The 25,765-nt window shown below is 36.9% G+C and overlaps 2 protein-coding genes across 5 annotated transcripts; one reads left to right on the top strand and one right to left on the bottom strand.

Moving 5' to 3' along the window:
• Positions 1 to 5,698: 5,698 nt before the first annotated feature.
• Mettl5 (methyltransferase 5, N6-adenosine) lies at positions 5,699 to 16,437 on the top strand. Of its 3 annotated transcripts, XM_005324571.5 has the most exons (7): positions 5,700 to 6,073; positions 8,200 to 8,314; positions 9,113 to 9,294; positions 10,843 to 10,925; positions 13,813 to 13,864; positions 15,559 to 15,608; positions 16,187 to 16,437. In XM_005324571.5, the coding sequence occupies exons 1-7, from the start codon at positions 5,965 to 5,967 to the stop codon at positions 16,223 to 16,225; spliced, it is 630 nt and encodes a 209-aa protein (XP_005324628.2). In that variant the 5' UTR covers positions 5,700 to 5,964; the 3' UTR covers positions 16,226 to 16,437. The 3 variants fall into 3 exon arrangements, with proteins under 3 accessions (XP_077873676.1, XP_005324628.2, XP_013213770.2); XM_013358316.4 differs by lacking the exon at positions 13,813 to 13,864; XM_078017550.1 differs by lacking the exons at positions 15,559 to 15,608; positions 16,187 to 16,437 and having other exon boundaries at positions 5,699 to 6,073; positions 13,593 to 13,843.
• On the bottom strand, positions 15,970 to 25,349 carry Ssb (small RNA binding exonuclease protection factor La). Of its 2 annotated transcripts, XM_005324572.3 has the most exons (12): positions 25,193 to 25,349; positions 23,592 to 23,666; positions 20,910 to 21,013; positions 20,549 to 20,723; positions 19,861 to 19,968; positions 19,663 to 19,763; positions 18,371 to 18,442; positions 18,085 to 18,127; positions 17,361 to 17,501; positions 16,871 to 17,057; positions 16,623 to 16,751; positions 15,970 to 16,391 (listed from the first exon to the last, which is right to left on the bottom strand). In XM_005324572.3, exons 2-12 carry the CDS (start codon positions 23,655 to 23,657, stop codon positions 16,303 to 16,305), a joined length of 1,215 nt encoding a protein of 404 aa, XP_005324629.1. In that variant the 5' UTR covers positions 23,658 to 23,666; positions 25,193 to 25,349; the 3' UTR covers positions 15,970 to 16,302. The 2 variants fall into 2 exon arrangements, with proteins under 2 accessions (XP_005324629.1, XP_077873675.1); XM_078017549.1 differs by lacking the exon at positions 20,910 to 21,013 and having other exon boundaries at positions 25,193 to 25,331.
• Between the last annotated feature and the right edge of the window lie 416 nt (positions 25,350 to 25,765).

Raw genomic sequence — 25,765 nt, 5'->3', positions numbered from 1 at the left:
TGCTCACTCAAGAAGGGAGAGCAGCCCAGAGCCCAGAGCAGAGGTAAAGTAGAGCTTAAGTACACTTTCTGGAGAGGGCGGTGAGCTTTGCATACATCAGAACAAATCATCATGAGGCACGGGAAAATTGAACAACAACTCTGAGACATGATTAGCACATTCATTGGGTGGAACAGGGCAGGCGGGGATGATTGGTCATTCCTAAGCAGGGTACACATTCAAACTGATTGGTTCGGCCCTGTGACAAACTGTACAGGGCCCTAGGCTAAATGGCCAGTAGGGTGTTGTCTTAACTATCTCAGGAATTTCAGGTTCTGGGTGTAACAGAGGAACTTAATAATACCTAATCTTTTACATTTTAATTCAAGCTTTCCAGCTTAGAAACTTTACCCTTTCACAATCAGTTTGAATGTGTACCCCGCTTAGAAGTGACCAATCACCCCTGCCCAGACTGTTCCTGCCAATGAATGTACTAATCATGTCTCAGAGTTGTTGTTCAATTTTCCTGCACCTCATGATGATTTGTTCTGATGTATGCAAAGCCCCCCACCCTCCCCAAAAAGTGTACTTAAGCTCTGCTTGACCACTGCTCTGGGCTCTGGGCCACTCTCCCTTCCTGAGTGAGCCTTGGGCCTCAGTGTGCTGAATTAGGATCCGATAAACTCCCTCCTGCCTGTTGCATGAAGCCAGTCTCTTGTGGTCTCTTCCTCCAACACTTCGCCGGACCCTTACAATATAATTATATGATTCCATTTAATCATATATTATATGATTATAATCATATATGATTATATCTGTCCTTCTGTGTTTATTATTCCACTTAGCACAGTATTTTACAAATTTATCCATGTTGTAGCATGTATATGAATTTCATTCCATCTTATAATAGAATAATATTTCTATTTTATGTATATATAGTACCACAATTTGTTTATCCATCCATCTGGTGATACACAACTTTGGTTGTTTACACCTTTTGGTTATTGTGAATAATTCTGCTATGAGTGTTGGTATGTTCGAGTTCTGCTTTCAGTTCTTTGGGGTAGATACATAGAAGTAGGATTGCTAAATCATATGATAATACTCTTTAGCTTTATGAATAACTACCAAACTGTTTTTCACAGTAATTGCAGCATTTTATAATCCAGCCATGCATGAGAGTTCCAGTTTTTTCATATTCTTTCCAACACTTGTTATTTTCCATTTTATTGATAATAACCATTCTAGTGGGTGTTAGTTTATTGTGATTTTAATTTCTATTTCCCTCATGACTGATGAAGTTGCGCATTCTTTTTATGTGCTTATTGACCATGTGTGTATCTTCCTGGCAGAAATGTCTATTCAATCTCCTTGTCTATTTTGGATATAGGTTGTATTTTTGTTTTTGAGTTGCAGGAGTTCTTTACATATTTTGGTAGCAATCACTTATATGCACTACATGTGATTTGCAAGAATTTTCTTCCAGTCTTTGAGGTGTATTTTCACTCTTTTGATAGTGTCCTTTGGTGTACAGAAGTTGTTCATTTTGATAAAATCAAATTTACCTACTTTTTCTTTCGTTATTTATGCTTTTGGTTTTGTGTTCATGAAATAGTGTCATTTTCAGTTTCATAAAGATTTAACATTATGTTTTCTTCAAAGATTTTATACTTTTGCCTTTTTACTTTAGGTCATCAATCCATTCTTTTTAAAATATTTTTTAAATTGTCAATGGATCTTTATTTTATTTATTAATTTATTTATATGTGGTGCTGAGAATCGAACCCAGTGCTGAGCCACAACTCCAGCCCCATCAATCATTTGGAGTTAACTTTTACATGAGGTGGAAGTTAAAGATGCAACATCATTCTTTTGCATGTGGCTATCCAGTTTTCCCAGTACCATTTGTTGAAAAAACTATCTTTCTCCATTGAATGGTCTTGACATCCTTGTCAAAAATCAATTGACCAAATACATGAGTGTTTATTTCTGGACTCCCTATTCTACTGGTATATATGTATTCTTCTCATGCAAGTAGTGCACTAGTTTGATTATTGTAGCTTTGTAATAAGCTTTGAATTTAGAAAAGTATAAGTCTTCAATCTTTGTTCTTCTTTTTCAAAACTGTTTTAGCTATTTCAGATCTATTAAGGATTCCATATAAATTTTGGGACAAATGTTTCCATTTCTAAAAAAACAAAACAAAACAAAACAAAAACAATGGGATCTTGATAGGAATTGTGTCGAATCTGTTCTTTGGGTTGTAATGGCATCTTAATATTCTCTTCCAATCCATAAATATGGGATATCTTTCCATTTATTCATGTCTTCTTCTTCTTCTTCTTCTTTTTTTTCTTGGCAATGTTTTGTAGATTTTAGTGCACAAGTCTTTCACTTCCTTGGCTAAACTTATACCTAAGTATTTTATTCTTTTTTAAGCTATTGTAAATAGAATTGTTTTCTTACTTTTCTTTTCATATTGCTAAATGCTAATGTGTAGAAACATAACCAGTTTTTGTTTTGGATCCTGCAAATTTGATAATTTAATTAATTTGATCGATTCTAAAAGTTGTGTGCCTGTATAATCTTTAGCATTTACTAGAGTTGGCTTTTTTTTTTTTTTAAGGAAACACAATTTTATTTGAAAGCATTGAAAGGGTAAAGTTTCTAAGCTGCAAAGCCTGAGTTAAAATGTGAAGGACCAGGCATTGTAAAGCTGCTTCTAAGCTGCAAAGCATGAGTTGAAATGTAAAGGACTAGGTATTGTAAAGTTTCTGAACTGCACACAGAACCTGAAATTCCTGAGGCAGTTAAGTGCTGAGGGCCATTACCAAGTAGGAATGACGCATCGAAATTTCCTTGCCAAGCGTACCCCATGCTGCTTAGAGGACATTCGATGGGACATTGCATGCATACTTTAATAAGGTGACCTTGCTCAAGGACCAAGGCAGATCCGGGTTTAGAGCTGATCAGGTTTGAGGAAGTAACCGGCTCCTTGAGTTTAAGGCGTTGCCAGTTTAAGATAATGGGTTTTAGGGAAGTTGGCAGTTGAAGATTATTGCTGGGATTAGGGTGTTCCTGCTGCTTGTTCCCATTGAGTTCTCGTGAGATAAAAATGGGATTTGGAGAGAGCCTCGTGGAGTAGGTTGTTGGTGCGGGAGACAGCAGAACGCGTTTTGCCCCTGGACCTGTGTGGAGGTGGTGTGAGAGCTGGAATAAAGAATTGCTGTTTGAACCTACAAAGCTGTGAGTGCCTCGTGATTCTGGTGCCAAGCCGAGACCTTGGCAGTTAAGACAATGCCCCACTGACCATTTAGTTGATTAATATCCTAGGACCCTGTGCAGCTTAGCACGTAGGCATTCAGGGTCCGAACCAATCAGTTTGAATGTAACCCCTTCCTTAGGAATGACCTATCACTCCAGCCTGACCTGTTCCCACCAATGAATGTACTAATCAAGTCTAAGAATTGTTGTTTGATTTTCCCGCGGTGTATGGTGATTTGTTAAAGAAGACTGTGATATATGTAAAGTCCCCGCCCTCCCCAAAAAGTGTACTTAAGCACTACTCAACCCCTGCTCTGGGCTCTGGGCTACTCTCCCTTCTTGAGTGAGCACGGAGCCCCAGCGCGCTGGATCAATAAACCCCCTTCTGCGTTTGCATGAGTCAGTCTCTTGGTGGTCTCTTCCTCCAAGGTTCGCTGGACCCTTGCAGCATGACTGACAAACTATGTTTTTTCAGTCTTGCTATATGACAGGCATTTTCTGAAAAGTGGAATAAATACAACTGTCACTTCATGAAAAACACTAGACTGTATTTTTTGCCAATGGAAAAAAAAACCTCAAGCTGTATTAATGTTTTGGAAAATGTATCTTCCATCTTGAGTTTAACAGTCTTCCCTCTATTTAAAGCCTTTTCTGGGGGAGATCAGTATTGATATTAATAAATGTGATTTTCTGGTATTGTACAATGAAACATGATGGAATACTTTCAAAATTCAGGGAACCAATTTTTTTCCCAAATGACTAATACATGATATTACAAATCATGTATGAGTAAAACATTTATTCAAAGACCAAGACAGACTAAGGGATTGCAATGTAACAATATGAGAAGTTATTGATTCATTGGTGTAGTTTAAGATTCTAAATTGCAATTAACCTCCAAAAGAATTATAAGTGCGGAGGGAGGGGGGAAGTGCAGGAGAATAATACTGGCTAAATTATATTCTTATATTGTGTGCATGTACAGATATGTAACAACAAATCCCATCATTATGTATAACTATGATGCACCAATAAAAAATGTAGAAAAAATAACAAATCAACCTGCATCTTTGGGATAAACAAAAGAAAAAAAGTGGGGGACCCATTACTTTTGAATATATGGCTAGCTTCAATTATCTCTTTCTCCACCACCATTCTATCAATAAACACCACCAAGAGCAAAAACAGTTAACATTTTATTGGGCGTTTGTTATATGACAAAGAACTTTGTGTATTGCCTTTATCTACTAAGAACTTTATATGTACAAACTCATTTAATCCTCATAACAGTAACTGAATTCTACTTTTCATAGGAAGTAGCAGTCTCAGACACCATTTATCAACTCAATCATCATCCCTTTACTCCCTTTTTCTTCCTTTAATAACAAAATGTCATTCCATTGGCTAAGGGCAATCCTTTTTTTTAATCAATCAATTAATTAATTTTACGGTAGAATGCATTTTGACATACAGTACACATATGGAGCACAGCTTCTCATTCCTCTGGTTGTACAAGATTCAGGGTCACTCCACTAGTGGGGCAACCCTTTTATTTAAGCACTGGATCTGAGAATCCCAACTCCATCCAATATCCCCTCCCTTTCGATTGTCCCTATTCTATTAGAATTTAGATATGTTCCTTTCTTCTCCTATCTTTAGAGAAACTCTAATAATGTTGGTGGTGTAGCTCAGTGGTAGATCGCTTGCCTAGCAAGTGTAAGGCTCTTGAGTTGAACCCCAGCACACCCAGTAGGTAAATAAAGTTATCTACTAACACCACCAGTAAAGCCTTTCCCCAAACTTGCTAAGCGTCAGCCATTTTCACTCTCCTTTTCATGGGTGCACTTTTTAAGAACTGTTCACCTTTACAACTTCTACTTCCTAAACTTCCATTCTCTTCACAATCCACTACAAAGTGGTTTCTGCTCCTTCTGTGAGACACCTGACCTCTTTCCTGCAAAAGATACCACGACCTTATTCCTTCATTTAAACTTTCTTTGGCTTCTCTGACATCACCACTCCTGTGATGGTTGAGATAAGTGACACAGGTGACCTAAAAAGAGGGAAACGCTACAATAAAGTAGGACATGTGAATGGAGAAGGAAGCAACGGAAGTGGAGACTGCCGCTTTTTGAGAGGGAGCTTGGGAGAAAACAAGCAAAAGGGTCACACTGGGCCACAAAGTAACTGTGACTTTCACCCTCTGTCCTGCTTCACTTTCACCCTCTTTCCACATCTTTAGAGGCTGGTAGGTACTCAAGGCAAAGCCTGAGGGTTCTGAGCACACGACAGACGCGAGGACTGACTAGCGATATGCGAATTCAGGTGGTTCTTCGGTTCTCCCGAGGCCGAAGAGGCAGGATCGCCAGCGGAACCCCAACGCTGGGCAGAGATTGCAACCCGACGCCGGATGACGGAGGCGTGCGCGTGTGCGTGGTGTCGCTTCCGGCGCCGTTCGCTTCCTGAGGTGCAGGGTCGCTGCTGCACCAGGCATCTTGCACGCGCGCTCCAGCTATCGCCGCCGGCTCTCAGAGGCTGTAGGGCGGCGCGCGACACCCGGGAGGCGGGTTGGAGGCTGGCCCTATGTCCCGCGTTTCCTGCCCCGCCCTCAGCTTGTGACACTGAGAAAGTGTGTGGCGGGAGGAAAGATCCGGGTTAGATTTCCCTGCAGTTCTGGTGTGGTTGAACCCTGTAAGCCCACATGTAAGAGAGGGGGGAAAAATGAAGAAATTAAGGCTCAAGGAACTAGAGAGTCGCCTGCAACAAGTGGATGGATTCGAAAAGCCTAAGCTACTTCTAGAACAATATCCGACCAGGCCGCACATTGCAGGTAGGGCGGCTGGTTCACCATGCCCTAGCTTCTGGGGTTAGCCTTACATGCTTACTCCTTGATGAAAAAAAGAAACGTAATTTGGTTAGGGACTGTCTGGAGAAATTCCGCCTTAAGATCGCGTGTCACTTTAGAGAGGCCTTTACACCGCAGTTAAAGACAGTCCCCTGCCGGTCCTAAACACACACTTTTTTCCTGTTTTGTTTTCCGCGTGCTTCTTAACACTGTTTGTTTCTTTCATAAAGGAATTTTTTAGTCTTGTCACACACACCCCCCCCCCCGAATTCCCAGTGCCTAAAAAAAGTTGCTGTACTAATTAGGAGCTCAGTAAATATTTGCTAAGTAAGGATCATTTTCCTCTTAGAATGAATTGTCAGGGATTGGAATTGCAAGATTCTGATGCAATCCTCTGCCCTACAAATGAATACTAGAGTTGGTAGTGGAAGGACTTGAATTTAGCAAAATCAGAGTATGACTGTATAAAGAGGTGAGGACACGTTTTAATTTTAACACATTACTCGAGAATCAGCACTGTTTCTTTTTTCTTTTTTTAGAGCCATGGAGGTCAAAGACCTCCTGTGGCTTTTTTTTTTTTTAAAGAGAGAGTGAGAGAGAGAGAGAATTTTAATATTTATTTCTTAGTTATCGGCAGACACAACATCTTTGTTTTGTATGTGGTGCTTGAGCCACATCCCCAGCCCCTTAGCACTGTTTCTTGATGCCAGCAGTTGACATAGAGTACAGAAGGGAATATAGAAAGATCCATATTTAATAATAATATAATAAAGTGGTGGGGAAACCTTAGGAAAATTAATTTCCTGGGAACACTTGCAAGGGGGACTATTTTCCAGTTCCAAAATAGTTATTTCTAAGCTGCCAATGAGAAGGATAAAGAATGTATACATACCTGCAGTTAACTCTAAGATGTTGGCATAGTCCCAACCAAAAATCCACACAAAACTTTTGTGCAAAACTGGGGAATGAAATTGACCAAATTTCTTCATTTTGTGCATGTAAATATGTCAAAATGAATCCCACTATCATGTAAAATTATAATATGCCAATACAAATTAATTTAAACTGTCTAGGTTAAGATCAGTTTTCTCAGTTTATAATGACTCCTTATAGTCTTCTGTAGGGTTTTAGTTTTTTTGTGAAATGCAATTTTTTAAAAATAAGTTATTTCACACCTAGTTTGTAGCATGCACACAGGTGTGCTTCTTTTCAGAAACCAGCGTCAAAGTAATCACACCCACATCAGTAATTACACATTCAGTCTGAAATAGCACTATAATTGTGTTTTTAATAAAATCTCTGGAACCTCAGCCACTAGGGATTGCCAGTAGCCCTTGCTGAGGTCAGATATCCACAGAGAGATATAAGTGGTATTATTCATGCTTAACCTACAGTTAACCTTGTGTTTGAAAAACCTCTTTCTCAGCAACCTTCTGCCCTGTTCCTTAGTTCTCTTATCAGTTATCATTTGTAGATTATGATATGTGTCTTAAGATATATATATATATCTATGTGTGTGTGTATATATATCTGTATACACATGTGTGAACATTACACACACACATATATATAGGATGTGGGAGATTATGATACCTGTGTTCTGATGACAAACTTTACAAAAAAGTTCTGTGCCCCTTTAATGCTAATGCTTGTTTGATATTACTGGTTCCTAGACTTGTAGTCTTCCCACATTAGTAAACTTTTAAAGCTGACTGATACAGGGCTGCCAAACTTACATTTTGACAAGGAAGGATATTTATAACTCTATTTACTTGTACTATTCTTTTATATAAACTACTTCAGCATCAAAGAAAAAAACTAATAGATACACATACACACACAGAACAATGTTTTGAATAGGTGGCTGAGGAAAAATAAAGCATTTTTCTCATTTTACTTGAGATACTAGTGACAGTTTTGTCATTCTTGGCATTGTTACCAGAGACAGTTTTTTGGGAACCTCTAATAAGTGTTATCCTCCTTTGTGGTGCTTTTTATTACATACTAAGTAATCTTTTTTTTTTTTTTTAATAACATGGTACACTGATTTGTACAAATTAAATGAGTCATACCCTACTTATTCCCTAATATGTTTTAAAATTGTTCTTTAGCATGTATGCTTTATACAATCCATAACACATATGATGACATTGAAAATAAAGTGGTTGCAGACCTAGGATGTGGTTGTGGAGTGCTTAGCATCGGAACTGCAATGTTAGGAGCAGGGTAAGTGATCCAACTTATACTATTTGGGTATGGGGCAGCCTTAATAAGTGTAAATAAGATGAACTGAATTATATTCATGGGACTCTAAACAATGAGATGGGGGACCAATAATCTAATACTGAGTATATTTTGAATGTACAGAATATAAAAACTATATATTTGTTTGTTTATAGGATGTAAATAAATATAGGCAGTATGGTTGAATCCCAGAGGCTCAGGAGGCTGAGACAGGAGATTGCAAGTTCAGTGCCAGCCTCAGCAATTTAGTGAGGTTCTCAGCAACTTAGACCCTGTCTCAAAATTCTAAAAAGGGCTGGGGATGTGTCTCAGTGGTTGAGCATCCTGTCTTCAATCCCCAGTACCAAAAAATAAATAAATAAAAAGTATAACAGCAAACTTTGGATTGTGCAGAGGGGAGGGGAAAGGGTATGGGGTTAGGGAGGACGGTGGAATGAGATGGACATTATTATCCTATATGTATGATTACGCTACCTCTGTGACTCTGCACCATGTTCAGCCAGAGGAAGGAGAAGTTGTGCTCCATTTGTGTACAGTGTGTCAAAATGCATTCTTCTATCACGTATAACTAATTAGAATAATTTTTTTTTTAAAGTATAAGAGCAGCAGTCCCTTTTATATACATCTGAGTTTCCAACCCTGGCTGCATTGGGAAATCATACTGTTGAAAAGCTACACCCACTCTTAACTTTTGTTAACTGAGTTAAAAAGCATAAGTAAAAACTTTTTGTTTTGTTGTGGCAGTTGTAAGATGCCATTCTTTGTGTTTTGCATTTATAGGTTGTGTGTTGGATTTGACATAGATGAAGATGCATTGGAGATATTTAATAGGAATGTGGAAGAGTTTGAGTTAACAAATGTGGATATAGTTCAATGTGATGTATGCTCATTATCCAACAGAATGTCTAAGTCTTTTGATACAGTAATAATGAATCCTCCGTTTGGGACCAAAAATAATAAAGGTTAGTAACAAGAATTAGATGTACTAGTGTATTCACAGGAAAGCAAGTTTTAAAGAACATTTTACTATTAACTGGACTAAGTGATTTTATCATTGATCATTAAATAAACCAATCTTCTACCTGTATAGGTATTATAACTTAAATTTCAGTTTATTTAGGAATTGAATTTTTAATCTTTATTTTTACAAATTTGTATTAAGTAAATTTTCATCATTTATGATTAATATTTGGGATGATTTGTCTGGCCCTTAAAAATGATTTTGAAACTTATAAAGGATTTTGTACTTTTTGAATCTGCCTTTTTTTTTTTTCAGGGGTAGTGCTGGGAATTGATCACAAAACTTCACCAATGGTAAACACACATTCTGGTGTTTTTTTTTTTTTTAATGTGTATTTTTTAGTTGTAGTTGGACAAATACCTTTATTTTACTTATTTATTTCTATGTGGTTGAGAATTGAACCCAGTGCTCTACTGCTGAGCCACAACCCCATCCCTAAACACACATTCTTATCACTGAGCTATAACTCCAGCCACTCAAACCTGTTTTTTTTTCTTTTTAATATATATATTTTTTAGTTGTTAATAGAGACCTTTTTAAATTTATTTACATGCGGTACTGAGAATCAAACCCAGTGCCTCACACATGCCAGGCAAGTGCGCTACTGCTGAGCCATAGCCCCAGCCCTCAAACTTGTTTTTTTTTTTTAATATGCATTATCTCAAACACATGTGGATTAACTCACAGTTTCTGTAGGTCAGAAGATCAGGCACAGTTTAGTTGTATTGTCTACTTCAAAATCTTTTTTTTTTTTTTTTTAAAGAGAGAGAATTTTTTTTTTTGAATTATTTTAATATTTATTTTTTAGTTCTCGGCGGACACAACATCTTTGTTGGTATGTGGTGCTGAGGATCGAACCCGGGCCGCACGCACACCAGGCGAGCGTGCTACCGCTTGAGCCACATCCCCAGCCCAAGAGAGAGAATTTTTTAATATTTATTTTTTAGTTTTCGGCGGATACAACATCTTTGTATGTGGTGCTGAGGATCGAACTCGGGCTGCGTGCATGCCAGGCGAGTGCGCTACTGCTTGAGCCACATCCCCAGCCCTCAAACCTGTTTTTAATGTTTAAACACACATGAGTGTTTCAGAATGTGCTCATTGATAACAGTGACTCACTGTTTTTGTGTGTACTATGGGCAAGGAGGGTAGGAAATCAATAAGAGAAGGAAAACACATGCATACTTTAAAAAGTACCCCTACCCCACCAAGATGATTCTGGATTTTGACTCATTAGAATGGGATATAATATTAAAATTTTACTTTAGCTTTATTTTTTAGCCAAGACAATATAATTCTGGTTTTATTTTATCAACTTTAATAAAATATTCTGATATTTATTTGTACCCTGACTTGATGCAGAAAGAATTTCAAGTGCCTGTTTTGGAGTTTAGGAAAAAGTTTCTAAATTCTATTTGTCTAATCTTCTGCTTTGATAAAAGGTACAAAATGTAAATAAGAGGGTTTTTTTTTCTTTTTCTTTTCATAGGAACAGATATGGCTTTTCTAAAGACTGCTTTGGAAATGGCAAGAACAGCAGTATATTCTTTACACAAATCTTCAACTAGAGAGGTAAGTTCACATCACCATGATATTTTAGGTCATTTTTTAAAAAATTGTGTTTTAAGGACTTGCTGTGGATGCTAAATTACCACAGTGCCTGTTTCTCCTGACCTTTTGACATTTAGCTCTTAGTAACTAAATTTTCCCTTTAATTAGCTATTATTTATTACTACCTTCTTTCATCAAAGATTTGTTCAAACAGGACTGTTACTAGCAAAGGTACTACAATTCGGGAGTAGAGAAGTATGGTATAACTAGGATTACCATATGTTCTGGTTTGCCTGGGTACGTTCTGGTTGATTAATGCCTCTTCTCCCAGTGGGCTCATGCAGTTAAAGGAGAAGTATGGTATAACTAGTTTCAAAAATGGTAAGCCTCAAGCAAAAGAATTCTGAGTTCAGAAACCACATATTTCACTATTCTTTTTGCCAATACATAATGTGGGGAGTGTGAAAGATGTATTACAGAAATTAGGGGGAGGGGCGGTACCTTTTTCCTTGTCAATATAACTTAGTGATTAAGAAAGAACTGAGGGGGGCTGGAGATGTGGCTCAAGCGGTAGCCCGCTTGCCTGGCATGCATGCGGCCCAGGTTTGATCCTCAGCACCACATACAAACAAAGATGTTGTGTCCACCGAAAAAACTAAAAAGTAAACATTAAAAAATTCTCTCTCTCTCTCTCTCTCTCTCTCTTTTAAAAAAAAAAAAAAAAACTGAGGGGCTGCGATTGTGGCTCAGTTGTAGAGCGCTTGCCTGATGTGTATGAGGCACTGGGTTCGATTCTCAGCACCACATATAAATAAATGAATAAAATAAAAAGGTCTATCAACAACTGAAAAAATATATTAAAAAAAAAAGAAAAAGAAAAAACTGAGACTCTGGAACCAGATTGGACTGGATTCAAATCTAAGTTCTGCTGCATCTTAAGTATGTTTTTGGTAAAGCCACTTGATCTTGTTTTCTCAACTATGCTGACCTATACTCTTTGGTGTAAAGAACTCAGTATGCTATAATTGGTATAATTATGAACATTAAATGAGTTACTATTTACAAAGCACTTAGATCAGAGTCTTGCATATCTAATTGCTGTGTGTTGGCTGTTATTATTTAAATAGTTTCTATGAAGAGATTTTAAAATAGCCTTGTAGGAAAAATATTTTAGTCATGAACAGTGCATAAGAACCCAGTTGAGGCTGGGGATGTGGCTCAAGCGGTAGGGCTCTCGCCTGGCAAGCGTACGGCCCCGGGTTCGATCCTTAGCACCACATACAAACAAAGATGTTGTGTCCACCGAAAACTGAAAAATAAATATTGAAATTCTCTCTCTTTCTCTCTCTCTCTCTCTCTCTCTCTCTCTTAAAAAAAAAAAAAGAACCCAGTTGAAAATAAAAAATTCTAGAGACATAGTAATCTAATAACCCTTCTTTAAAAAATATTTATTTTTTAATTGTAGTTGAACACAATGCCTTTATTTATTTTTATGTGGTACTGAGGATCGAACCAAGGGTTTTGCACATGCGCTCTACTGCTGAGTGACAACCCCAGCCCCCCCATTTTTAAAAAATATTTTTTAGTTGTAGATGTACACGATACCTTTATTTTATTTACTTAAAAAATATCTTTTTTATTTTTATGTGGTGCTGAGGGTCAAACCCAGGGTCTCACACGTGCTAGGAGAGTGCTGTACCACTGAGCCACAATCCCAGCCCCATGCTTTTTTATTTTATGTGGTGCTAAAATCAAACTCACTGCCTCACTCATGCTTGGCACACGTTCTACCACTAAGCCACAACCTCAACCCATAATAACCTTTTTAAAAGTACAACATCCGACAGCCAAGCAGAAATACACTGCTAACAATGAACAGTGGTACATGTAAGCAGTCAACAGAATATAACATATCTACTGGTAAATCTCAATCAATATATGAAAGCAAGTGCCAATACATATTGTGTCCAAAAAGCCTTAATTGAATAAAGCAGTTTTAAATAGTAAATTAGCAACTAAAAATTAATAATTCTTTGTGAAGTGGTTCAAGAATTTTAGACCTATAAAGCTCTAACACATCTGTTACAGTTCAAAACACTAACCTCAAGCAACTTAGACCCTGCCTCTAAATAAAATGTAAGAAGGGGCTGGGTATGTTGCTCAGTGCTTCAGCATCCCTGCGTCCAATCCCAAGTACAAAAACAAAACAAAAAAACACTAGCCTCGTTAACAAATGAGGAAACTGAGGCACAGAATGAGCAATTTGCTCAGGGTTATATAGCTAGCAAGTAGTAGTTCTGTAGTTTAAATGCAAGCAGCCTGGTTCTAGAGACCATGCTCTGAACTATTACGCCATACTGCCACTGAATTGCCCATGGACATGGACCTCTCTGCTGAATAGTTTCCAGGATAAGTAGTTATATTGATGAGACAATGATGAGAAATCATGAGTGTATCACGTATTCTGATGCTTTTCTTAAAGTTTTTCACTTGAATTTATGTAATTTGGCTGATTGTTAAATATATTGAAATGACTTGATTACTGATTTTCAAAATATTCATCTAGTTGAAACTTTTCAGTCTAATTTCTTTTTTTTTTAAGAGAGAGTGAGAGAGGAGAGAGAGAGAGAGAGAGAGAGAGAGAGAGAGAGAGAGAGAGAGAGAGAATTTTTAATATTTATTTTTTAGTTCTCGGCGGACACAACATCTCCGTTGGTATGTGGTGCTGAGGATCGAACCCGGGCCGCACGCATGCCAGGCCAGTGCGCTACCGCTTGAGCCACATCCCCAGCCCTCAGTCTAATTTCTAATGAAATTTTAAGCTTAAAACTTAATCTAATATTAATAACAAGCAGTTTTTAAGTCTTACTTAAAAATAAGCCCACATAAAAATGTTATTTATGTTTAGCATGTTCAAAAGAAAGCTGCAGAATGGAAAATCAAGATAGATATCATTGCAGGTAAGATGAATCTTAACCCTGATTATCCAAAAGGGCCAACATGCAATAACCTAACCAAAATTTTTATTCAGGTGCTAAGGAAATATATTATAGAATGTTTTTCTGTGTGGAAAAATATGAATGATTGGTAATTGATTTTGTCTGTCACAGTTTATCCATTTTACTGAAAATTTCTATTAGACCTCAGGTAATTTGTAACTCCAGGCCCAGACAGACTATATCATTCAGTGGGTAAAAACATGGGCTTGGAGTTGATAAAACCAATTTTTGAAATCCACTTGTGGAAATTGCCACCAGGTTGTTTCCTAGTTAACTTTTTTTTTTTTAATTTTCTAATTACATAGAGTAAGATAATATTGACCTTTTTCTTTCTGGTGGGAGATAGATTATAAACATCTATACCATGAGCTCATGCTTCTTTTTTTGGCAATATTTGGCAATACTGGGGCTTGAACCCAGTACCACAGAGCTACATCTCCATCCCTTTTTGAGAAAAGTTGCCAAGGAGGTTGGCTCAGTTGTTTTGATAACATTTTTCACTACATTGGGTGCAATGGTAGAGTTCTTGCCCAGCATCTGCAGAGCCCTTAGTTGGCTCTCCAGCACAAAATAAAAGTTCAGTGAAACATGTTTTTTCCCTAATAATAAACTTACCATGAATTGGTCCTGTGGTATTAAAATATCTAACTAGGTATGTTACTGTTTATAATTAGTAATGAAATAATTAAAAGATCAGTCTTCCTACTATATTAGGTATTATTGTCCCTCATGAAGTTTTAAGGTATTACAATATAGAGCATTTTTGAAATAGTAACATATATATACTTTTTTAGTTGTAGGTGGATACAATATATTTATTTTTATGTGGTGAGGCAGGTGCTCTACCCCCAGCCCCTATGCCACAGTATTTTAATATGCCAGAGCCTTGCTGCTCCACACCTGGTGTTCAGACCATCAGCACTGACATCCCTGAAAGCTAAAAAAAAATTTCAGGATCCACTGAGTTAGAATCTGCATTTTAATGAGATCCCCAAGTGCTTTGATTGCACATTAAAACTCAAAAAAGCTGATTCTAGGGTTAAAATATGTATTGGAAAATTTGAAGGATAGGTAACTGATTCCCATCCTTCTAAAACAGATCAGTAGTAAGTGTACCGTTTAAATTATTTAGAATATGAAAAATATGAGTACTTTAGAAATTAGTAGAAAAATATCTGCCATTACTAAAATCTAGACAAGAAAACTTTGAATTAAGCATCATCATTATGAGATGACTTAAGTCATCTATAGATTTTTTTTTAAATATTTTTTAGGAGTAGATGGACACAACACAATGCCTTTATTTTTATGTGGTGCTGAGGATTGAACCCGGGTCCTGCTTGTGCTAGGCGAGCGCTCTACTGCTAAGCCACAATCCTAGCCCCAGTCATCTATGAAACTATATTTATTTTCCACTTGTTATTTCTTTAACCTTTCCCCTTTAACATGAAATTGTGGTACAAATGGGTTACAACACCAGAAATGCCTTGGCCAGTTTGCCATGTCACTCTTGGGGAAACATCAATTCAGTACATGGAGAAGTTAAAGTAACGTCATTAGGCTTACCAGCATTTCGAACTTTCTTAGTTTTGCTTATAGTTAAGGGTGGTAAATGTTTGGAAATGACATGTTTATCTTTACCTGTTGTTTTTTAGAACTTCGATATGACCTGCCAGCACTATACAACTTTCATAAAAAGAAATCAGTAAGTCTCTTGATTCAGTCCTATCTACATACAGTATTGAAAAGCTTTGAAGGGCTGGGAGTATAGCTCAATGAATGGCTCAATCAGATAGAGTGAATGCCTAGCATGCATGAGGTCCTCGCTTTGATCCCCAGCACTGCAAGAAGGAAAGATGATGGCTAGAAAGACCAACAGAGTGAAGGGAAAAACCTTTGCAGTAAGTAATTGTTTGCACCGTTATATAAGTTGCCTGGGTAAATACAGAAAGCCAGCCTAAGAAATAAATTAACTGTGGGAAAGGCCCATAACCAACAGCCAATACTCAAATTTTTTAAAGTTCTTTCTCAAACATTTTGTGGATACAAAAAGGAAAACTAACAAGTTTTTGTTCTTTTTTATATAGCATATATTTTATTAGTTTGTACTAATACATTTTCATATTACAAAGGCAATTGAGTGGAAGAATCTTCCATTTGATATTTGAATCCTCTGAACACAAACAGAACTATACATTTAAAAAAAAACAAAAACAAAAAAACCTCACTTTGATAACAAAAAAAAAAAGACAAGTTAAACAACAAAAATTTTTCTTTTTACAGGTGGACATTGAAGTGGACCTAATTCGGTTTTCTTTTTAAAAGCCTCCAAAGACAAAAAGCAGCTTAAAACCTGACTACAATGAATTAAAAAAAAAAAAAAAAATGTATTCACTGAACTACTGGTCTCCGGCACCATTTTCTGTTTTCTGTTGCTTTGATGCAGGCTCTTCTTTGTCCGTTTCTTCTCTTGCTCTTTTCACTGTTCCTAAATAATTAGAAGAAATTTTTAATAAATTCAACTGCTGTTTTAATGCTGAGCACAATTATTAATAAAATATCCTAGCCTGTCTCCTACTTGTAAAACAGCACGACAGAGTTACACCATAATTCAAAAATGTCACTCATACAGAAGTTAAAAAACCACATCTCTGACAAGTAACTTCTCATAAAGTACACATTTCTCATGGAACTACCAAAGGACTTAGAAAAAACTTACCTGCTGCACCATTTTCATCACGGTCATCATCACTATCAAATTTCGTTTTTTTGCCCTGAAACTGTACTTTTCCTTTAGAACCAGGCTGGGCAGCTTTATTACCCTTTCCTTTTCCTTTAAATCTGCGACCTGTAGAGGCATAATTGAGAACTTGGTAAAGAAAATAATTTGAGTCTGTTGTGTTTTTGAACACTTACTAAAATAAGTAAAATAACCAAACTGTTAAAGGAAATATCAGAATAAATAACCTTTCGACTTCCATTTGTTTAGGGATTCCTGTTGGTCCTCTATGATTTTTTTCAAAGCTGTTTTTTCCACCTCTCCTTCAAGTATTTCCCAAGTCACTTCTTTGTTCCTTAACTGTAGGTTACCATTGTTTGCATCTTTGGCTTTCTCCAGTGCTTCCTTGGCTTTTTCTTTAAAGAGAATAATTCCCTAACCAAGTACAGAAAATAAAAATCACACCCTTAGTTTGTTGTCCCCTAATTAAATTTTTTTGTTCATACTAACTTTTTCCTACCCTGTAATTCCTTTATGCCATTACTAATTCAATGAATTTTACTGAACCAAAAGCTATTCAGAAAAAAAAATCAGACATAACATCACTGATAGGAATAACAAAACGAAAAATAAATCATTTAAGTATTTTAATCAACACAATTTAAAAATAGTTTTCTATTAACTTTATCTTCTATGGACTTTCACTGAGCACCAAAAAGTATTTGAATATCTCCAAACCTCTTTTGCTCCTCTGACAAAGTCTATCCATTTTATTTCACCGTGACTTGAAAAGAGGATGTGCAGATCTTCTCTACAGGTCTGATCATCTAAGTCACCTGAAAATTTCAGCAAACATCCAATCTTTTCTTCTAGAGATTTCTAAAGAAATACAAAAGGCAATCAAAAAAGTTTCTTACCCACCTATCAGAAATGGCTCAAACCACTCTATGCCTACAACAGAAACCAAAATGCTGTTTTAATGTAGTTTAAGTGTATTTTCCTTTGTTATTCTTTTTTTTAAAATTTTTTTTAATATTTATTTTTTAGTTCTCAGTTGGTATGTGGTGGTGAGGATCGAACCCAGGCCGCACGCACGCCAGGCGAGCGCGCTACGGCTTGAGCCACATCCCCAGCCCATCCTTTGTTATTCTTTAAAATTGCTTCTGATTTTAATTTAATTTCTTCTATAAGTGACATTTAACTGCAAACTATATAAATCCGATTATTAAACTCAGGACAGTAATTTTAGGTAATATTATTTCTATATCACTTTAATGATAACCAAAACATATTTTCTTTAAAAAAGCCTCAGACATGGTGGGTAACTCAGTAGCAGAGCATGAGCTTAGATTGTGCAATGTCCTGTTAAATCCCCAGCATCACACACATTTACACCGTTTTCAAGACTTTTAAAAGTTATTCTAACTAGTAGATATATTAAATATCAGTACTTTACACTTACCATTTCAGCATCTTCTGCTAACTTTTGTTTTTCTTCTTGCTCTCTACAAATAAACATGATTTAATTATAATTTTCCCACCCACTATAATAAGAAAATTAAAAATGAATAACCTAATCATGACCACTAAGCTACTTGATTACCAAAGCCGGTCCTTAGGTTTTCTGATTATCCAATGCTAGACTACAATGTAATATGGCCTCCAATATAATAAGACACTTAAACTGTGTTTCAAGCCTATTTTAAAGCTTTAAGTAATTCAGATATGTCATACTTCAACATACTTACTGTTTAGCTCTTAACTTAGCTTCCACTTTATTTTGCTTTCTTTCTTCATTTTTTTTTGCAAAGTAATCTTCCCTAAAGAACATAACACAAAGGCTAAGGTCATGAGAACAAAGGTAAGACTGCAAATTATTTTGAATGATTTAAGACATGGCACAGCAAGGAATGTCACAAACATTTTCTATCAAGGTAATCATCTAAAAATTAAAAATACGTATAGGAAGGTTTTATTTCTTTTAATAACAGCTTTACTATGATAAAATTAACCCTTTGAAAGTGTACCTTCAATGATTTAGTAGCATACTCAGAATTCTACAACCATCACTAATTTTAGACATTTCATGACTCCCAAAGAAACCCAATATCCCACTCTCCTGTCTTGTGTTGGTTTTCACTTACCCCTCCATGAATAGAAAAAAAGATCAGAAGTCATGTAAATAATGTTTCACAGTTTTCTGTAGTGTTAATTTCACAAAAGGCGAAAAACCTAAAATCCCAGTACCCCAAAACAACACCCAGCAATTATGAAAATCATGTTAAAAATTTAATTTTGACTATGTAACACTGATAGTATGCTTTATCACAGTGGATCTCAGTCAATCAGGTTTAACACCAGCATTTAGAAGACTATGTAATGCAAAAGTAAGGCACTATGGCCCTACAACTTTATCATGAAAATGCCCTGGTTCATTCTCATTTTAAAGACATGCGCACATACACAAGAACGTGATTCAAGTCTCTATCCTTTGTTCCTTATAAAAACATATTTTTATACAAACTATTAAATATAAAACAGTGATTTACTCTTCACTCACACAAAAAGTCCAAATTTAGTATTCAGCCTGATTATAAATTTTAGATGCAAAGTAAGTACTAAAAGTTAACTTTCCTTATTAGTTTCTAATAATGAAAAGGTACTAATAAACAGTCTTATACTCTGAAAGGACTAGTGTACTTCTCACTGAAAAAAATTTAGGCATTTCTCAAAGGATTCTCAAGAATACCAAATTTTTTTTTTTTTTTTTTAAAGAGAGAGTGAGAGAGGAGAGAGAGAATTTTTTTTAATGTTTTATTGTTTAGTTCTCGGCGGACACAACATCTTTGTTGGTATGTGGTGCTGAGGATCGAACCCAGGCCGCACGCATGTCAGGCGAGCGCGCTACCGCTTGAGCCACATCCCCAGCCCCAAGAATACCAAATATTAACTGGGGACTTTAGTTATGATCCTTATCCTAGTTTGTCAATCAATTCTAAATAACTGAGAAGCCAGAAGAAAAAAGAGTGAAATTACGTACTTAAAGAGTATTAACAGATCTGTATCTTTGTACTTTTGTCCAGGGGTCTCTACAAACTTCTTAGCAGAGTCAATGCTATCAAACACAGCAAATATTGATCCCTAAAAAAAAAAATAAATAAAAGGGAAAAAAAGATTTCTTTTAAAGTTATGCCCCATATATTTTACAACTAGAAGTCTTATCATCATACAATCATACCTTAAAAGCTTTGTGCAATGTTCTTCTCATTTGAATATTCAGCACTTGACCTTTATCTTCTAACCATTCTTTTATGTCATCAAGGGTTGCATCAGTTGGGAAGCCTTTCTGTGAAAAGTGAACAATTCCCCCAAAATTTTGATTGGTAATGAAGCAAGGATACACATTATCTCTTTCTCTTCCTGTCTCAATCAAATGAGCCTTACTCAGTGCAATGAAAGTGATTCACCTGATATAGGTTTTAAATTTGCACAGAGGGAAAAAAAACAACCATTATTCATATGTTAAGTACTGCTAAATTTCAATAATGGTACATTATACTTTATACTGTTCAAGCTACTTCTGTAACTTTCTGAAAATTTACAGAATAAAGTATTTAAAATCAACATATTAAAGAAAGTTGCTGTAGATTTTAGGTGTTGACAAGTAAGAATAGTTGATGATATGCACTGGGCACTTAGAATATGTCAAAGATTTTATCGAATGTATGAGTTTTTTTTATTTAACTCAATATTTCAATTAGGTAGAAATTATTATCCATATTTATGAAAATAAGGTGTAGAGAGAGGTTAAGAACACTGCCAAAGGACATACAGAAAGTGAGGTAACTGAATCTTGAGCCCTTATCCACACCACTGTTTTCTTCCTAAATAAATGTATTATATTAAATGCATTAAGACCCACTTACAATATAAACAGATCTGTTTTTTACATCATTTTTATACTCATCGGTTACTTCTGGGAGGGGTTTGCTTGGAGATCTTCTGATTTTAGTTTTGTCTTCACTGATTTCCATAAGTTCTGCCTTAGATTTGCTCAAAGCTTCCACTATTACATTAAAATCTGTTGTTAGGCGGTTTAACCTGAAGAATATATATATAACAACGTTAAGATTTAGTAGAAGCACTCATTACTAACAGAGAACCTAGATGACTTTTAAAAGGCATTAGGGCTGAGGGAATAGCTCAGTGATAGAGGGCTTGCCTAGCATGTAGGAGGCTCTAGGTTCAATCTCCAAAATGCAAACAAACCAAAAAGGTTTTTTTTACCTGTTGAATTTTATCATTATTTCCAAAGGTACCCAGCCTTCGTCCAATTTGATCTGTTCCTTTAAAAATTTGTCTCGTGGCAAATTGAAGTCTCCAAAATAATACTGTAAGATAATCATAATACATTTTAGATTTTGGAGCACTGTATAATACTTAATCCAACCCTGGAATCTTTTTTTTAACTACCATTATACTACCAACTTTCATTCTTTAAAAATGCATGTCATAACTTAAAAGGGGCAACAACCATTCTTCCTAAATTTACAATAATGAAATGTTTTAATACAAATTAATAAAAAGAAAATTAAAAAGTATCAATTACTGGCTGGGGTTGTGGCTCAGTGACAGGGTGCCTGCTTTGCATATGTGAGGCACTGGGTTCGATCCTCAGCACTACATAAAAATAAATAAAGGTATTATGTACACCTACAACTAAAATATATATATATATATATTTATAAAAAAGGTGGGGCACCCCTGGGTTTAATCCCTGGTACCAAACGAAACAAAAAAAATACCCAGTAATGGCTATTTGGAATGTCAAAAGTAGCATGAGAGAAAAAGTAGTTTAAGGTTCTTATAAATTAAGGGGAATGGTGGTGAAAAAAATGAACAGTTATAGAGAAATAACAACATTAGAAAAATAACAAAAAGTGGGCTGGGGTTGTAGTTCAGTGGAAGAATGCTTGCCTAGCATGTGTGAGGCACTGGGTTCGATCCTTAGTACCACATAAAAATAAATAAAGTAAAATAAAGGTATTGTGTCCAACTACAACTTAAAAAAAAAAAAAAAACAAAAAAAAAACAAAAAACCTTTAGCTGGGGCTGTGGTTCAGCAGTAGTGCACTTGCCTGGCAAGTGTGAGGCACTGTGTTCAATTCTCAGCACTGCGTATAAATAAATAAATAAAATAAACGTCTATCAACAACTACAGAACCTTTAAAAATAAATAAATAAATAATTGCATTGTGTCCATCTACAACTTAAAGAGTATATATATCACATCATGTACACAAGAATGGAAAAAATTAGACTCCATGTATGTAGACCTCAAAATACATTCTAGCAAGGTGTCTTGGCACACACCTGTAATCCCAGTGGCTTAGGAGGTGCTAAGCAACTCACTGAGACCCTTCTCTAAATAAAAATACAAAATAGGGCTGGGGATACAACTCAGGGGTTGAGTGCCCCAGAGTTCAATTCCCAGTAACCCCCCCCCAAAAAAACACTCTACTGTCATGTATAACCAAAAAGAAAAGTACATATGTATTACAACATAAAAAAGCCGACCTCATTATAAAGCCAAGAAACAAAATGAAAAACAGATAGCACTTCCCCCCTAACAAACTGATTAAAATTCTCCCCCGCCACCAACTGGATAAAATTCTAAAAAACCAAGAAAACCTAGCATTGGTTTAAACATTGGTAGAGATGTTAACTGGAAATATTAAAACTTTTTTAAAAATAGGAATTTCATCTTAACAGTAATCAGTAAGCATGTCTACTAAGATTCACATGAAGAATATGCATGACAGGCACAATGGCACATGCCTTAATTCCAGCTAATGGGAAGACTGAGGCAGAAAGATTACAAATTAAAGTCCAGCAGGGCAACACAAGAAAACTCTTCATCTCAAAATCAAAATTTACAAAGGCTGGGATATAGCTCAGTGGTACAGCATTTGCCTAGCCTGCATTGAGACCCTGGTTCAATCTACAGCCAAACAAAACAAAAAATCATAAAAATGTTATAAATTTAGAAAGATCCTACATATTAAGGAGGGGAAATGAATAATAAAATATTGATGGCATAAAAAAATTTATTCCCCAAAACACATCCCATGATTGGTGTGAGGAAAAGGAAGGAAATAAAAATTGTGTTAGTTATGTACCACACCGGTGGGGAATGTTTGAGAAATCTCTGTATTTTCATACAAATTGCTGTGAACTTAACATTGCTCTAAAGTCCATTAAAAAAATTACATTCGATGGGCAACAGTGGCACCCGGCTGTAATCCCAGCAGCTTGGGAGGCGGAGGCAGGGGAAGGCAAAAGCAGGATTGCAAGTTCAGAGCCAGCTTCAGCAATGGCAATGCACTAAGCAACTCAGTGAGACCATATCTCTAAATAAAATACAAAATAGGGCCGGGATGTGTGGCTCAGTGGTCGAGTGCCCCTGAGTTCAATCCCCAGTCATCACAGCTCCCCATTACATTATTGTGAGTATGGAGCAAAGTATCAAAGGCTTTTTTTTTTTTAGTTGTAATGGGATTTTATTTTATTTATTTATATGTGGTGCTGGGATTCGAACCCAGTGCTTCACACATGCTAGGCAAGCAATCTATCACTGAAGTACAAACCCAAACCCATATCAAAGGCTTTTAACCTTGATTACTTCAAAAGGGTAAGATTAACACCCTATGAGGAGGATACTATTATTATTCCCAGTAAAAATTGGTTAAGTAACACCAGTCCATAATGTTATGTTTTGAAATTTTTGTAATTCTTGGGTTTCCTAAGCTGGCTTCACCCAAATAAAACTGCACACTAATGTACATTCATCTAATTCTAAGAATCAAAGAGAAGACATGTATTGAATTAAATATCCTTCTTGTTATTTTCAGGCCCTAAATTTCCCTTTAAGGAACTTATTTTTGCAGTTTAATAGCACAAGAATCATACCTCGATTTGATGACAGATTTTGGCTTCCAGGGCAGCCATTTTTTCATTATCACCGTTTTCAGCCATTGTGGCTATCTGTAAATTTTCCCAAATCGGCAGAAATGATTATTTCTTTTAACATAAAACTTAAGACCAGAAAAATTGTTTAAAAATTAATATGCCATTGTTTTCTTAAAGTCAAGAATTTTCCAAGTTCACAGGTTCAATTTCTCTACTCAATTCTCAAATATCTGAACAAAGCTATACTTTGGAATAAGAGATGGAAAATTCCCAACCATTGATGGCTTTAAACAGATCAGTATATGCAGCTAATCTGTCAGTATATTACTATGGCTCTCCTTGCTATTTGATTGGTGTAGCTTCTTTTAAAATTAGCCATGGATGACTTATAAAAACGTTATCAGCAAGTTAGATATCATAACTTTACGGTAAAATTTTCAAATATTAAAATCGGGAGTTAGATTAGACACTATATTAAGAAATGTATGCAAATCTGAGAACATGGATACGCTATAACCACTTTGCGGTGGGTGAAGAATGAGAGGTGGTGTCTTACAATTCACTAACATATTAGTTAACTTTACAATCAGTTTCCTGTTTCACATCCTGACATTATTACAGGGGGGGAAAAAGAAGGATGTGATGTGATTTGCTAGAAATCACAAACCAAGTCTTTTGACTTTACGTTGAATCTAGTAATGAGCTACTGATGATATACTTCTTGAAGACATCACCAGATACACTAAATTTGTTATTCAATAACCCGGGTACCCAATGAAAGATCACGCAATGGGAATATTTACGGCCCACTACAGAATTCACGCGATATTATGCCCTGGTTTGCATACCACCACCTACAATGGTCAAGTTACTAACATTACCGTGATCTAGGGCCTCTCAAAAAAGCAAACGATGAGATAAACGAACTTATTTAGTCCCTGCAAGGCTACTTTGGCCTACCCAATTGTGGAACTTCGTTTCATCAGATCTACTTTTCCAGAACGTACAACTAGAACTGAGATACTACCCACGCTCTCCCATTTCACACAGAAGCAGCTCTGTTGGGAAGGAAGGAGGATCCTAAAGCCCAAGAGACACAGGTCGAGGCTGCATCTGCGGCCCCAACTTCTTTGGCTTCCAGTCAGTCCCCACAGACTCCATGGAACCCTTTGGTGTTTTACCCAACACCGACCTACCTAGAAATTTACAGAGGTGGCTGAAGCATCAGCCTTGGGCAGGACTGAGAACTGGTGGAGATAAGAAACCGAAAGAACGCAGGGAGTATGCGGGTAGCCTCGACTCAAAGACCTCACCAGAGTCGCGTCTCACGGGAACACAGGCTCCCCTGGGCACGTGGGGAACCCCAGGCGCCCGCATTCCTCGCCCGGGCCGGCAGGGTAACCTAGTCGCGGCCCGCGCCCCCTCGACTCGTAGCACAGCACGCCGCCTCCGGCTGCGGCCCACGCGGCGCTCCGCCCGAACGTGCAGTAGGCGAGGTGTACATGCGTCCCGCGGGCGGCAGCAAGGAAGGAGGACGCGCCGTCTTGCATCACGTAATGCAGGTTCTTTTTTACCTTCCCATTAGCTATCGAAAAGCTCACCTTTAAGATCCGGGCCCCGTAAGCGCGCCACAAGATCACTAACAACGACCGAAGGTCTCCACTTCGCAGCGCCGCCGGCTGGCTCAAAGCGCTCAAAGATGGGAGCCGTCCCGGCAGCCCTTGCGGGCGGAGTGGGCGTGGCCTCGGGCGAGCTAGAGCCGTGGCTCTGAGCATGCGCTACGGTCGCAGGCTCCCACGGCCCGCAAAGTCCCGCCCTCACTCCAAGGAGATTGGGTTAAAACGTTCCGCAGGGTGTTGAGGGATAGCTGGTAGTTCGTGTTGGGGTAAACGTTTAAATATTTATGGATGGCATTTGTATCCCAGCCTTTCCAATGGCTGTCTATTCATTTGAAGCGTTTGCCTTTTTATTTTTTTCAAAAAACTTGTTTTTGTATATCTAAATTACATCGTGTAAGCGAAAATTCTAAAAATCAAAGATTTGTGGAATCCTGGAGTTGAGAAAACAATGGAGTGTGTGTGTGCTGAGGCTCTGGAATCAGACTGTCTGCTTTCAAATATCGGTCCTGTGTAAAAACTGTGCAACTGTGGGCCAGTCAAGTTCTTTGTCCCTTC

The sequence above is a fragment of the Ictidomys tridecemlineatus genome, chromosome 7 (genome assembly GCF_052094955.1).
Source record: "Ictidomys tridecemlineatus isolate mIctTri1 chromosome 7, mIctTri1.hap1, whole genome shotgun sequence".
Lineage (NCBI taxonomy): Eukaryota > Metazoa > Chordata > Mammalia > Rodentia > Sciuridae > Ictidomys > Ictidomys tridecemlineatus.
The sequence above is the reverse complement of the archived record's forward strand: the minus strand, read 5'-3'. Positions and strand labels throughout refer to the sequence as shown.